This window comes from Giraffa tippelskirchi, chromosome 1 (assembly GCF_054371585.1).
Source record: "Giraffa tippelskirchi isolate mGirTip1 chromosome 1, T2T-mGirTip1v1.2.pri, whole genome shotgun sequence".
Classification (NCBI taxonomy): Eukaryota; Metazoa; Chordata; class Mammalia; order Artiodactyla; family Giraffidae; genus Giraffa; species Giraffa tippelskirchi.
This window is the reverse complement of record NC_137275.1, coordinates 163,196,336-163,209,417: the sequence shown is the minus strand read 5'-3', so window position 1 is coordinate 163,209,417 and position 13,082 is coordinate 163,196,336. Positions and strand designations below refer to the sequence as shown.

Genomic DNA, 13,082 nt, shown 5'->3' with positions numbered 1-13,082 from the left:
TGTCTCAGTCACTTTGCTGTCTTTCTTCCAGGGTCTGGCATTTAGGCGCACATTCCTATGATTTTATTAACTAAAAAATAACCTAAGTGGGAAACTACTGACAAGATAAAATTTTGAGGCAGCATTTCTTTCACGAAGAAGAAACTTATAAAGTGTCTATCATGAGAATCCACCAGGGACTTCACAAGAGATCAAATACCCAAAACAAATCACCACTTCAGAGCCCCACAGAATTCTGAATCCCAACCAGCAAGCATGAATAATCCTTTTAAATGGTCACTTACATATCAGAACAGGTCCTCTGTGAACTTTCTAACCAAGGCTTCTGGTTTCTGACTGAAACAGAGATTCATTGGGAAGGAGGGATAAACTGAAACCAAGAACAACTGGGAAATTTCCATAAGAAAAGAGCACAAATGGGTTGTGTTGTCAGAATGAAACTGGCCCCTCCCGGCCAGGGTTTGGGAAGCTGCTGACTACCCCACCGGAGAGCTGAGCAATATTCGAAACTGGTTTCTCAGAAACCATCCTGATTAAGTTGTAGTTACTAGGCAGATGCAATAGTTTCAAATCCCAGGTCACTTTCTTATTTGCTGTGTAACCTTGTGTGAGTCACTTAATCTCTCTGATAACTGGTTCAACATCTTTAATGTGCTGAGAGTAATGTCTACCCAAGTACCTTGCTAAATTACTGCAAAGATCCAATGAGTTCAAATTAATGAAAGTTCTTTCTAAATTGTAAGATTATGTATAAGTGTGCATGCATGCTCAGTTGCTGGGTCTTTCTGACCCTTTGTGACCCATAGACGGCAGCCTGCCAGGTTCTTCTGTCCATGTGATTCTCTAGGAGAGAATACTGGAGTGGGTTGCCATTTCCTCTTCCAGGGGATCTTTCTGACACAGTGATTGAACTCACATTTCTCCCAAGTCTCCTGCACTGGTAGGCAGATTCTTTACCTACCACTGAGCCACTTTATATATCCTCCCAGAATATTAAGTAACCTACATAGAACTCAGGATCCTCTGTGACTCTGGGTTTTCCATTTCTAGAGACAGTCTGGTTTTTGCTTTGCTTTCTACAGTTTTGCTGATTTTTTTTTTTTAAAGGAAAGATACAAACCAAGGCAAAGGGGGAAGAATGGAATTACACATTCTACCCTTTGGAGCTGCTAGGCAAGAATTTTAAACTGTAGTTGGTTCATTATCACAGATTTGACATCAATATCATTGACATCAATATCACCTGAGGGAAAGAAGTAACACAGGGGGCATCCAAAAAGCATCTGATTCATCTCCGTACTGGTGGAGGAATAAAAGATCAATTTACAAAAATCAATTATATTTCTAATTGCTAGCGGCAAACAACTAGAAAATTAAACTTGTAAAACTATTCCATTTGCATTAGCATCAAAATATACAAAATACTCATGAATCAATTTAACAAAAATTGTAAAGATTTACACGCTAAACTACAAAATATACAGAAGAGAAACTAACCTACAAAGTATGTAAGAGAAATTAAAGAAAACTAAATAAAATGAGAGATACATCACCTTCATGGAATAGAAATCTCAATATTATTGAAATGCAATTTTTCCAGAATTGCTCTGTGGACTCAACATAATTTCAATCAAAATTGCAACAGGCCCTAGTAGAAAATAACAAGTTGATTCTAAAATGTATATAGAAATGCAAGGGACATTAGATATATAATTTTTTCCATATGAAGAAAAAGGAAATGAGAGTTGGAGTCATCTGACTTAAACAACTACTTTAAAACTTCAACAATCAAGACAAGGAAATATTGGCATAGGGAAAGACAATAGATCAATGGAGCAGAAGGGATAATCTTGAAACAGTCCTACATATATATGGTCAACTGATTTTTAACAAACACATCAAGGGAAAGGTAAATTCTTTTCAATAACAAGTGGATATAGGGAAAAAGTGAGCCTCAACTCCTGCCTTATAACCCACAGAAAAATTAATTCAAAATCATCAAAGACTTAAATGCAAAATTAAAACTACAATGATTCTAGAAGAAAGGATAGGAAAAAACATCTTTTTGACCTGTGGGTAAGCAAAAATTTCTTACAGAGGATAAAAAAGTATATATTAATTATATGAGGGCTTCCCTGGTAGCTCAGCTGGTAAAGAATCTGCCTGCAATGCAGAAGACCCTGGTTCGATTCCTGGGTTGGGAAGATCCCCTGGAGAAAGGATAGGCTACCCACTCCAGTATTCTTGGGCTTCCCTAGTGGCTCAGACAGTAAAAAATCCACCTGCAATTCGGGAGACCTGGGTTTGATCCCTGGGATGGGAAAATCCTCTGGAGGAGGGCACAGCAACCCACTCCAGTATTCTTGCCTGGAGAATCCTCATGGACAGAAGAGCCTGGTGGGCTACAGTTCATGGGGTTGCAAAGAGTCAGACACGACTGAGCGACTAAGTACACAATTATACAAGAAAAAAAACTGGACATTGTCAAAATTTAAAACTCACACTCATCAAAAGACACAATTAAGAATTTGAATGGGGAAGTGACCGGCATGGAGAAAATGTCTGTAATACATATATCTGACAAAAGACTTATTATCCAGGGAATTCCCTGGCAGACCAGTGGTTAGGCCTCTCACTGCTGAGGGCCTGGGTTCAATTCTTGGTCAGGGAACTAAGATCCCACAAGCTGGCAGTATGGCCAGAAAAAAACTTATTATCAAGAATATACAAAGAACTTCTATAAATTAATAACAAAAAGACAAACAATGCACCTTCAACTGAGCAAACACATTTTGAACAGGTACATAACAAAGAAGTTCACAAATGGACAATAAGCATATGAAAATGAGCTCAACATCACTAGAACAATACAAATTTAAACCAAAATGAAACACTATTTTGCACTCACTAGACTGGTTAAAATAAAAAACACTGATAACACCAAATGTTGTTGAATATATAAAGCAACTAGAACTCTCACACGTTGCAAATAAGAGTATAAAATGGAAAACAGTTTGGCAGTTTTTTGTTAAGTTAAACATACATCTATCCTACAATCAGCATTCTACTCCTGGATATTAACTGAAGAAATGTAGATGTATTCACAAAAAGACATGTGTAAGAATGCTTATAATGGCATGATTTATACTATCTAATAAGTGAAAACAACCCAAATGTTCATCAACAGGATACTGGAAAAATAAATTGTGATATATTCATACATTGATATACTATACTGCAACAAAGGGGAATGAACTAGTTATAAATTCTGTGAATGTGGATGAATAAAAAAATATATGAAAAAACTAATAACAAATATGTAGTATATGATTCTATTTTTGTGAAGCTCAAGAACAGGCAAAGCCTAAATATGGCAGAAGAAATTACAACAATGGGGCATTGGAAGGAGGAACTTTGGGGGGTGATGGGAATGTTCTATATCTTATTTTCGTTGGTTGTCACCCAGATGTATACCTTTTTCAAAACTCATTGAATTGTACCCTTAAGATTAACTCACTTCACTGCACATAAAATTTACTTCAGGAATGATTGAATGAATGGTAACACCATGAGGAAATAACTTCACCATCCAGAAGATGAGATTCTGCAGGACAACTGGTCTGGTCTCTTCAAAAATCATTATCATTAAGTAAAAGATAAAAGGCTTGCGCTAGATTCTAAAAGACTTAAGAGATGTGACAACCAGATGCAATGTATGATGTTAGACAGGATGCTGCTTTGGGCAAAACCATCTGTTACAGACACTCCAGGGACACTAGGGGGAAATTTGAACATAATCTTGGTTTTAGATGATATAAAAGTGTATTAAGACAAAGTTGGAGATTGTTAATGGGAAAAAAAAGTTACAAGGCAGTATGTACTTTCAGATCTCTTTTTGGTTTCACAAAAAGGCAAATATATGTTATACATATTATATTATGTATGTTATATATGATTTATAACTATGCATATATATTATATATATATATAAAGAGATTCAGTAGGGAATATACATTTATCAATTAACATAAGCAGCTCAGGCAGAGTTGCTTATATTTTCCTAGTTTTCCATGTTTTTTAACTTTCCAGCATGAACAAATACTGCTTCCACAATAATATACATTGCTTGAAAATATTAGACTCTGAAATTCAGTGTTTTCTAAGATAAGGTAAAAGATGGGTGGATAGGGCCCGGGAAAGAAACTTTAGACTGTTATCTACTGAGTCTCCTGTTGAGCCTTTTCCATGTGTATCTTGCTTCATTCTCACAACAAACTTATCTTCCCTGTTTTTACAGAACTAATGATGATATAGTAAAAGTTGCTCAGTCATGTCTGACTGTTTGCAATCCCATGGACTGTAGCCTGCCAGGCTCCTCTGTCCATGAAATTCTCCAGGCCAGAATACTAGAGTGGGTTGTCTATCCCTTCTCCAGGGATCTTCTCAACCCAAGAATTGAACCGGGGTCTCCTGGATTGCAGGTGGATTTCTTTATCAGCTGTGCCACCAGGGAAGCCTGAGATAAGTGAGCATTTTAAAATAATATTATCTGATCCTAAGACTCATGTTCTTTCTACCTTGCTTACATATTTAGTAAGTTTTCTTACCAAACATTTATAAAGTATTTACTATGAACCACGCATTCTGTTACATGGTTTATAAGAATCACCTCATTTCTACCTCATACAATCCATGTAAGGATGATACTATTATCATGCTCATTTTAAAGATAAGAAAACAAAGACACAGAAATCAAATAAGTCTTCCAAGTTCCTGAGAGCTAAGATGTAGCAGAACCTGGTTCAGGCCACCTGATTTTCCACACTTTCATTAACTATACCATGTCTCTAAATTCCCATATCTCTAAATTCAACAAGATCCCAAAGTGCAAGGGGAGAATGAGTGATAGCTACCAGCAGAGGGAACAATAACATCAGAGGCCTGTCGTGAAGTTCTTCACGGTGATATTTTGCTTACCTGTCAAGGGCTGTGCTGGTGGGCATACTCCTTCCAAACCCTCGGACTCCCATCTGACGGAAATATGGAATGCAAGAGAGGTTGGCGGCAATGATGGCCAAGGAGTCGGAAGGGCTCACAAAAAAGCCATTTTGGCCTAGGATCATGTAACGGTCCTGAGGGAAAGAATGTGTGAAAATGTTCAGGCAAAGGCATCTGCTGCTAGCAGTCCATTCCCATCATTGTCACAAGGCACTTTACTGCCACCCTCACATTTAAACAATATAAAACCACTTGAAGGAGGCCAAAGAGGGCATGGGAAACTAAAATCCCTGAATATTGCAGGGCCCAGGATCTTGACACTACTGGGAAAATATCCGACCTGTCGAAATGTGGATGACTCCCTCAGGCTTTAGTAGCCTCTACATTCTTCATTCACACTTCCCCCAAACATAATGGGGAACAGAGATTATTACTAAAATAGCTGGTTTCTTAACATGGTGATTTCAACAAGATCAGCCATAAATAAAGATGCATTGCATGAATTTTTTAAAAGAAATAACCTCTTGATAACATACTGCTACTTGGAAAAAGAAAAGTAATGGCTATTTACATGCTATACTAGGCCATTAAATAGAAGGGCAGATACAGAGCCAGTTAGGGTTGGTATGCCCCATACATGTCAGCCCCAGAGGTATTCAATAATTCTCTGGTTTCCAGTGTTTGGCTCATTATACAGCAAAAGGATCAGCAGGCAGAAAGCTTTCCTCCTTACCCCATCAGCATCAAACGCAGCTCCAAATCCATATTCCCCGCCTTTCATAGCTTCCAGAAGGGTTGTTGCATATGTCAGGTTGGGGTCAGGATGCTGCCCTCCAAAATCTTCCAGGGGAACACAGTTGATTGCAGAATTGGCTGGGGCCCCCAGCTCATCACACAGAACTTTTCTCACATAGGGTCCCATAACTTAAAAAAGATACACAGCAATGAGAGATATTTGCAGAACTCCTCCCCCAAGGGTATTTTGTTCTTCTTAGAAGAAGAAGGCTACTTCATAGCACAAGGAAAAAAAAGATAAATTCTACAAGTTTTTTCAAGCACAGAATAATGGTTACTTCAGTTACTACTCATTGAGCATCTATGTGCCAATGACTATGTTAGGCATATAGAAGTTGTATTCAATAATCCAGTTGCATGAACTTTTTCTCCAAAACTTTCCTAGAATACTGCCAAAAAGAAATCAGCTACCTAATAATAATTCATGGGCTGTTACTTTTTATATCAAAAGCATTAGTTAAATATATGCAAAAGCACTTTAAGGCTCTAGCGATGTTCTTTGTCTCTACAGCTGTTTTAACTTTGCCAAGTGTATAATTAAACACTGCCAACCACTGAAGCATATACAACTAAGTACATTTTATGAAGTAAATGCTAAGGACTTGTGTTTTCCAGTTCAACACACATTCATGGAGTGCCTAACACAGAACTCTGATGTGAAGAATGGAGGGCATCCAGGGACACAAAGCGCCAAATCCTACATTACTGGGCTCAGTCTGGCAGTGGGATGAGTCAAATTTGCAGGTGAGTGACTGTATTTGTAAGACTAGTTCAATTCAATGTATAATGTATTTATTAAATAATGAAATCTAACAGTTTAAAAGAGAAATGACCATAGGCAAGGCTTCAAAATGGAGCAGCATTTCTGGGAGAACATGGAAGAATATAAATTTGACAGGATTAAGGATGCTATCCAAATGAAAAGAACACTGTGAGCAAGAACACTGCGGAGCCGGAGGTAGAACATACAACACATTTGGGGACAAGCATGTAATCCTGTTGGCTGAAATATATAAAAATACTGCTTTCCATTTATTTTCAACTAATAGAATACAAACCACAAACAGTGAACACACATTGATTTTGCCTGCCCAGCACCCATTTTCCCTGCACAGCACCCTTTTTCCTTTCCTCTGACAGCAGTATTTTGGGTCTTCTTTAGAGAAGCAATCCTTTTTCCATCTCAGTTCATGGAATCTGAGTGTGGCTAAACCCTACTTTCCCCAAGACTAGGGAGGTGACCCAGGTCTGCCAATCAGTATCCTTCATCTCTCAACTAGAGTGATTGATTAAGAGATGAACATATGGTACAAGCTAGGTAGTGAGGCTCAAATCCAGAAACAATTTTCAAACTCTTTGGACAGAGAAACTCTCTTCCCTCTAGGTCAGATAATGCTAAGGCAAGAAAAAGAAAGAACCTTTTCTGCAGAATATAACCAGCCCAAAGTTATATTTCTGCGGAATAGAACCAGCCTGAAGTTGAACAGTTTTATGAAGACCTAGGAGACCTTTTAGAACTGACACCCAAAAGAGATGTCCTTTTCATTATAGGGGACTGGAATGCAAAAGTAGGAAGACAAGAAACACCTGGAGTAACAGCAAATTTGGCCTTGGAGTACAGAAAGAAGTAGGGCAAAGGCTAATAGGGTTTTGCCAAGAGAAAGCACTGGTCATAGCAAACACCCTCTTCCAACAACACAAGAGAAGACTCTACATATGGACATCACCAGATGGTCAACACCGAAATCAGATAGATTATATTCTTTGCAGCCAAAGATGGAGAAGCTCTATACAGTCAGCAAAAACAAGACCAGGAGCTGACTGTGGCTCAGATCATGAGCTCCTTATTGCCAAATTCAGACTTAAATTGAAGAAAGTGGGGAAAACCACTAGACCATTCAGGTATGACCTAAATCAAACCCCTTATGACTCTACAGTGGAAGTGAGAAATAGATTTAAGGGGCTAGATCTGATAGACAGAGTGCCTGATGAACTATGGACGGAGGTTTGTGGCATTGTACAGGAAACAGGAATCAAGACCATCCCCAAGAAAAAGAAATGCAAAAAAGCAAAATGGCTGTCTGAGGAGGCATTACAAATAGCTGTGAAAAGAAGAGAAGTGAAAAGCAAAGGAGAAAAGGAAAGATACACCCATTTGAATGCAGAGTTCCAAAGAATAGCAAGGAGAGATAAGAAAGCCTTCCTCGGTGATCAATGCAAAGAAATAGAGGAAAACAACAGAATGGGAAAGACTAGAGATCTCTTCAAGAAAATTAGACACACCAAGGGAACATTTCATGCAAAGATGGGCTCGATAAAGGACAGAAATGGTAGGGACCTAACAGAAGCAGGTGATATTAAGAAGAAGTGACAAGAATACACAGAAGAACTGTACAAAAAAGATCTTCATGACCCAGATAATCACGATGGTGTGATCACTCACACTCACCTAGAGCCAGATATCCTGGAATGTGAAGTCAAGTGGGCCTTAGGAAGCATCACTACTAACAAAACTAGTGGAGGTGATGGAATTCCAGTTGAGCTATTTCAAACCCTAAAAGATGATGCTGTGAAAGTGCTGCACTCAATATGCCAGCAAATTTGGAAAACTCAGCAGTGGCCACAGGACTGGAAAAGGTCAGTTTTCATTCCAATCCCAAAGAAAGGCAATGCCAAAGAATGCTCAAACTACTGCACAATTGCACTCATCTCACACGCTAGTAAAGTAAGGCTCAAAATTCTCCAAGCCAGGCTGCAGCAATATGTGAACCGTGAACTTCCAGATGTTCAAGCTGGTTTTCAAAAAGGCAGAGGAACCAGAGATCAAATTGCCAACATCTGCTGGATCATCAAAAAAGCAAGAAAGTTCCAGAAAAACATCTATTTCTGCTTTATTGACTATGCCAAAGCCTTTGACTGTGTGGATCACAATAAACTGTGGAAAATTCTGAAAGAGATGGGAATACCAGACCATCTGACCTGTCTCTTGAGAAACTTGTATGCAGATCAGGAAGCAAGAGTTAGAACTGGACATGGAACAACAGACTGGTTCCAAATAGGAAAAGGAGTACATCGAGGCTGTATATTGTCACCCTGCTTATTTAACTTATATGCAGAGTACATCATGAGAAACGCTGGGCTGGAAGAAACACAAGCTGGAATCAAGATTGCCGGGAGAAATATCAATAACCTCAGATATGCAGACGACACCACCCTTATGGCAGAAAGCGAAGAAGAACTAAAGAGCCTCTTGATGAGAGTGAAAGAGGAGAGTGAAAAGGTTGGCTTAAAGCTCAACATTCAGAAAACTAAGATCATGGCATCTGGTCCCATCACTTCATGGCAAATAGATGGGGAAACAGCAGAAACAGTTTTTTTGGGCTCCAAAATCACTGCTGATGGTGATTGCAGCCATGAAATTAAAAGACGCTTACTCCTTGGAAGGAAGGTTATGACCAACCTAGATAGCATAAAAGCAGAGACATTACTTTGCCAACAAAGGTCCATCTAGTCAACGCTATAGGTTTTCCAGTGGTCATGTATGGATGTGAGAGTTGGACTGTGAAGAAAGCTGAGTGCTGCAGAATTGATGCTTTTGAAGTGTGGTGTTGGAAAAGACTCTTGAGAGTCCCTTGGACTGCAAGGAGATCCAACCAGTCCATCCTAAACGAGATCAGTCCTGGGTGTTCATTGGAAGGACTGGTGTTGAAGCTGAAACTCCAATACTTTGGCCACCTCATGCAAAGAGCTAACTCATTTGAAAAGATCCTCATGCTGGGAAAGATTGAGGGCAGGAGGAGAAGGGGACGACAGAGGATGAGATGGTTGGATGGCATCACTGACTCAATGGACATTGGTTTGGGTGGACTCCAGGAGTTGGTGATGGACAGGGAGGCCTGGCGTGCTGCAGTTCATGGGGTCACAAAGAGTCAGACACGACTGAGCAACTGAACTGAACTGAACTGAATAGGAAAGGACAATACAGCCCAGGTAGAAGACCTTAGAGTGAAGCCCTTGGAAGATAAGTTCCACACATTGGCTCAGAGCTCCCTGCAAAATTTTTAGCGCCTCACTCTTAAAGACAGGAGGAGAAGGGGACAACAGAGGATGAGACGGTTGGATGACATCACCAACTTGATGGACGTGAGTTTGAGCAGGCTCCGGGAGATGGTGATGGACAGGGAAGTCTGGCATGCTGCAGTCCATGGGGTTGCAAAGAGTTGGCCATGATTGAGTGACTGAACTGAATTCACTCTTTAACATGAGATCAAAACAGAGTAAAGAACAACATGGAAGAAAGAGAAACTACACAGGGAGAAGAAATCTTTTAAAGTATGTATCAGTTATGTCCTAATAGAGATCAACAAGATGGGGTAGACTGGCTAAAAAACTGAAAAGACTGAGAATACCAAGTGTTAGTGAGAGCACAGAGAAACTGGAGCCTTCATACTCTGCTGTTAGTGCAAATGGTAGTCACTCTGGAAAATAGTTTGGCAATTACTTATTAAGTTCAGTATACACATTATATGACCAAGCAATATCACCCCCATGTATTTATATAAAACAAAGAAAATCATATATTCCTATAAAGACTTTTTTACAAATGTCTGTAGCAGTTTATAGTAGCCAAAACCTAGAAATAACCCTAATTGTATCAAGTGGTGAATGGATAAACAGAATGTAGTACATCTATATAAAGGAATACTACTCATTAGTAATAAGAAATAACCACTGATACATAAAACACCATGAATGCATCTCTAAAACCTTATGCTGAATGAAAAAAGCCTGAAGAAAACGGCTACATATTGTATGTTTCCATTCATATGGCTTTCTGGAAAAGGTAAAACTGTGGGGCAAAAAGCAGATGAGTGATTGCCAGGGACTAGGGGAAAGAGGAGAGGTAAAACTTCAAGGGATGCAAAAGAATTTGTGGAAGCAAGGGAAATATTCTGTAGCTTGACTGTCAGAGTGGTTGTATTACTGTACATGTTTGTCCAACTTCATCAAACTGTATACTAACAAAGTATCAATTTTACTGCAAATAAATTTTATACCTCAGTACATCTGACTTATTAAAAAAAGATATAGTATTCATGAAACATGAATAGGAAGTTATCTTTAAAAAGAGTTATTTGGAAAACAAAAATAATGTTTTGGGAGATTAAAAATATGATAGTGGAACTGAAAAACAATGGAAGGACTTGGAGCTAAAGTTGAGGAAACCTGCCAGAAAGTAGCACAAAACAAAGAAAAGAAAAATGGGTGTTGGGGGAAAGAATAGGGTAATTAAAAGATCTGTCCAATAGAGTCAATATCTAAACAATAGCCATTATGAAGAAAGGAAAGAGAAAATAATGGAGGAATCATCCAAGCAGTAATGCAAGAAAATTTCCCAGAATGAAAGGACATAAGTTCCTAGATTCAGAGGATCCTCCAAGTGCCTGGCACAATAGCGAAATACAGTCCCACACTAAGACTCATCATTGTGAAAAGAAGGAACACTGAATACATATCAAAGGCCCCAAAAGCCTCCAGAAAAGAAAAAAAGAAAGATTTCAAAACATGAATTAAAAATCAGAATAGCATCAGATTTCTCGAGTTTGGTAGGAATGGCTACAAGACAATGGAGCAATTCTCTCAAACTTTTGAAGGAAAATAATATCCAACCTAGATTTCTATATTCAAATAAATATCAATTCAGGATGAGCATAGAAAATAGGCATTTTCAGACATTCAATGACTCAAAACATTTACCTCCCATGAGCTCTCTCTCACAGAGTAATTGGAGAATGTGCTCCTCCAAAATGTAGGAGTAAATCAAGAAAGCAAAAGGCCAAGGATCCAGAAGTAGGAGAGTCAACATAAGGAAGGGGTAAAGGGAATTACAGGATGATGCTAAGCAGAGATTTCAGGACAACAGCAGCTCAGAGAGCTACCAGTGCAGACAGAGGAGATTCTAGGTCTCCAGGAAAATGAAGTGAGAGAAGATTTTGACACTAGAAGGATATGAGGGTTAATAGTGGCAAATACACTTCACAAAAACTAAATAATGAGAAAACAAGATGATTACTAATTCCAAAGAAGTAAAAAAGTTGTGCTGAAAGGAAAATATAATTACAGTATTTTGCCTGTCTCAACCATGTTATGATAATCTAGACATTGCATACTGATCTTACCAAAATGATGATATAACTTGTTTAAGGAAGTGTGCTTGGATTTAGTGAGTGGAGACGGTGAAAAAGAACTACAGATTCATCTTCCATAGTATGAAGTCAGTAACGGCTCAAACTGAAAAATCAACAAGGAGCAGTATGTTCATAGTATTCAGTAATAGATAAATACCTAAAAAAAAACAAAAAAGACTGCCCCTGGAAAGTAGAAAATTGGGGGAAGGAGTTGTGAAGGATTTTTTTCATAGCAAGCTCTGAACTATCTGACTTTTTTAACTATGTATTGTGATCAAAAATATTTTTTAATTTACAATTTTGCTATTTCCACTCCACACTCTAACAGGCATAGCCTCAAAATCATATGCTCAAGCTTTTTTTTCAGTTGCATCAAAAAAGAGAGATCAAAGCCCTGAAGCCTTCCAGAGTATCCCACATATCTATCTCAACATACACACGTCATGTGAATATCTATGAATCCAACCTTCCTCATAATCCCAGAAACCCAACACACATTGAGGTCTCCTTTACCATTTCTTGTTTACCACTTGGTAGAAGACCACATGCTTACCTCCATGCATGGCATCAACTCGGATCTTCAGTTGGCCGGGCCCAGTCAGCAAACTCTTGATGGCGTTAAAGTCAAAAATGGTCCGAAGGAGGTTGAGATAGATATCCACTGGGTCCACTATCTCCACTAAGGATAAGAAAGCCAAAGGAGGCACCAATGACTACTCATGAGGGATTCTTGGAAGCATAAAAAAGCACGAAATTCTGATCACAATACCATCATAACCCTACACATTTACACAGGAAGCAAAGTGTTCATTTGAAGACAAAATCACAAAGCACAATCAAGATGCTACAAACTCTGCAGGTGATTAAATGGTATAAAAAATATCAAGTTGCAAATTCTTCTTTGCAAGTGAAAAATCAACCACAAGAATAAAGTAATTAAGATAAAACTATGCCTATTGTCCCCACTCTCTTCATTCCACCACCTCCCTCCCACAAACTGCAAACACCTCAATGCTAAGAGGCATCTTGGCAAAACCGGTTGCCTCTCCTGTGGGGACTGGCCAAAAAATGACTCAGCTGGCCTGAAACAAATCACGAAGT

General features: G+C 38.8%; 1 protein-coding gene across 3 annotated transcripts in view; it reads right to left on the bottom strand.

Annotated features, from left to right (window-relative positions):
* Positions 1-13,082, bottom strand: part of PGM5 (phosphoglucomutase 5) — a 184,590-nt gene that overhangs the window by 139,513 nt on the left and 31,995 nt on the right. For all 3 annotated transcript variants that reach the window (XR_014057539.1, XM_081503851.1, XM_081503867.1), the window contains exons 4-6: positions 12,535-12,660; positions 5,732-5,922; positions 4,978-5,132 (exon numbers count right to left, since the gene is read on the bottom strand). Coding sequence is in view for 2 of the 3 variants with exons in the window: in XM_081503851.1 (XP_081359977.1) it covers positions 4,978-5,132; positions 5,732-5,922; positions 12,535-12,660 (472 nt within the window). In the remaining variant the exon portion in view is untranslated. The remainder of the gene's footprint in view (positions 1-4,977; positions 5,133-5,731; positions 5,923-12,534; positions 12,661-13,082) is intronic.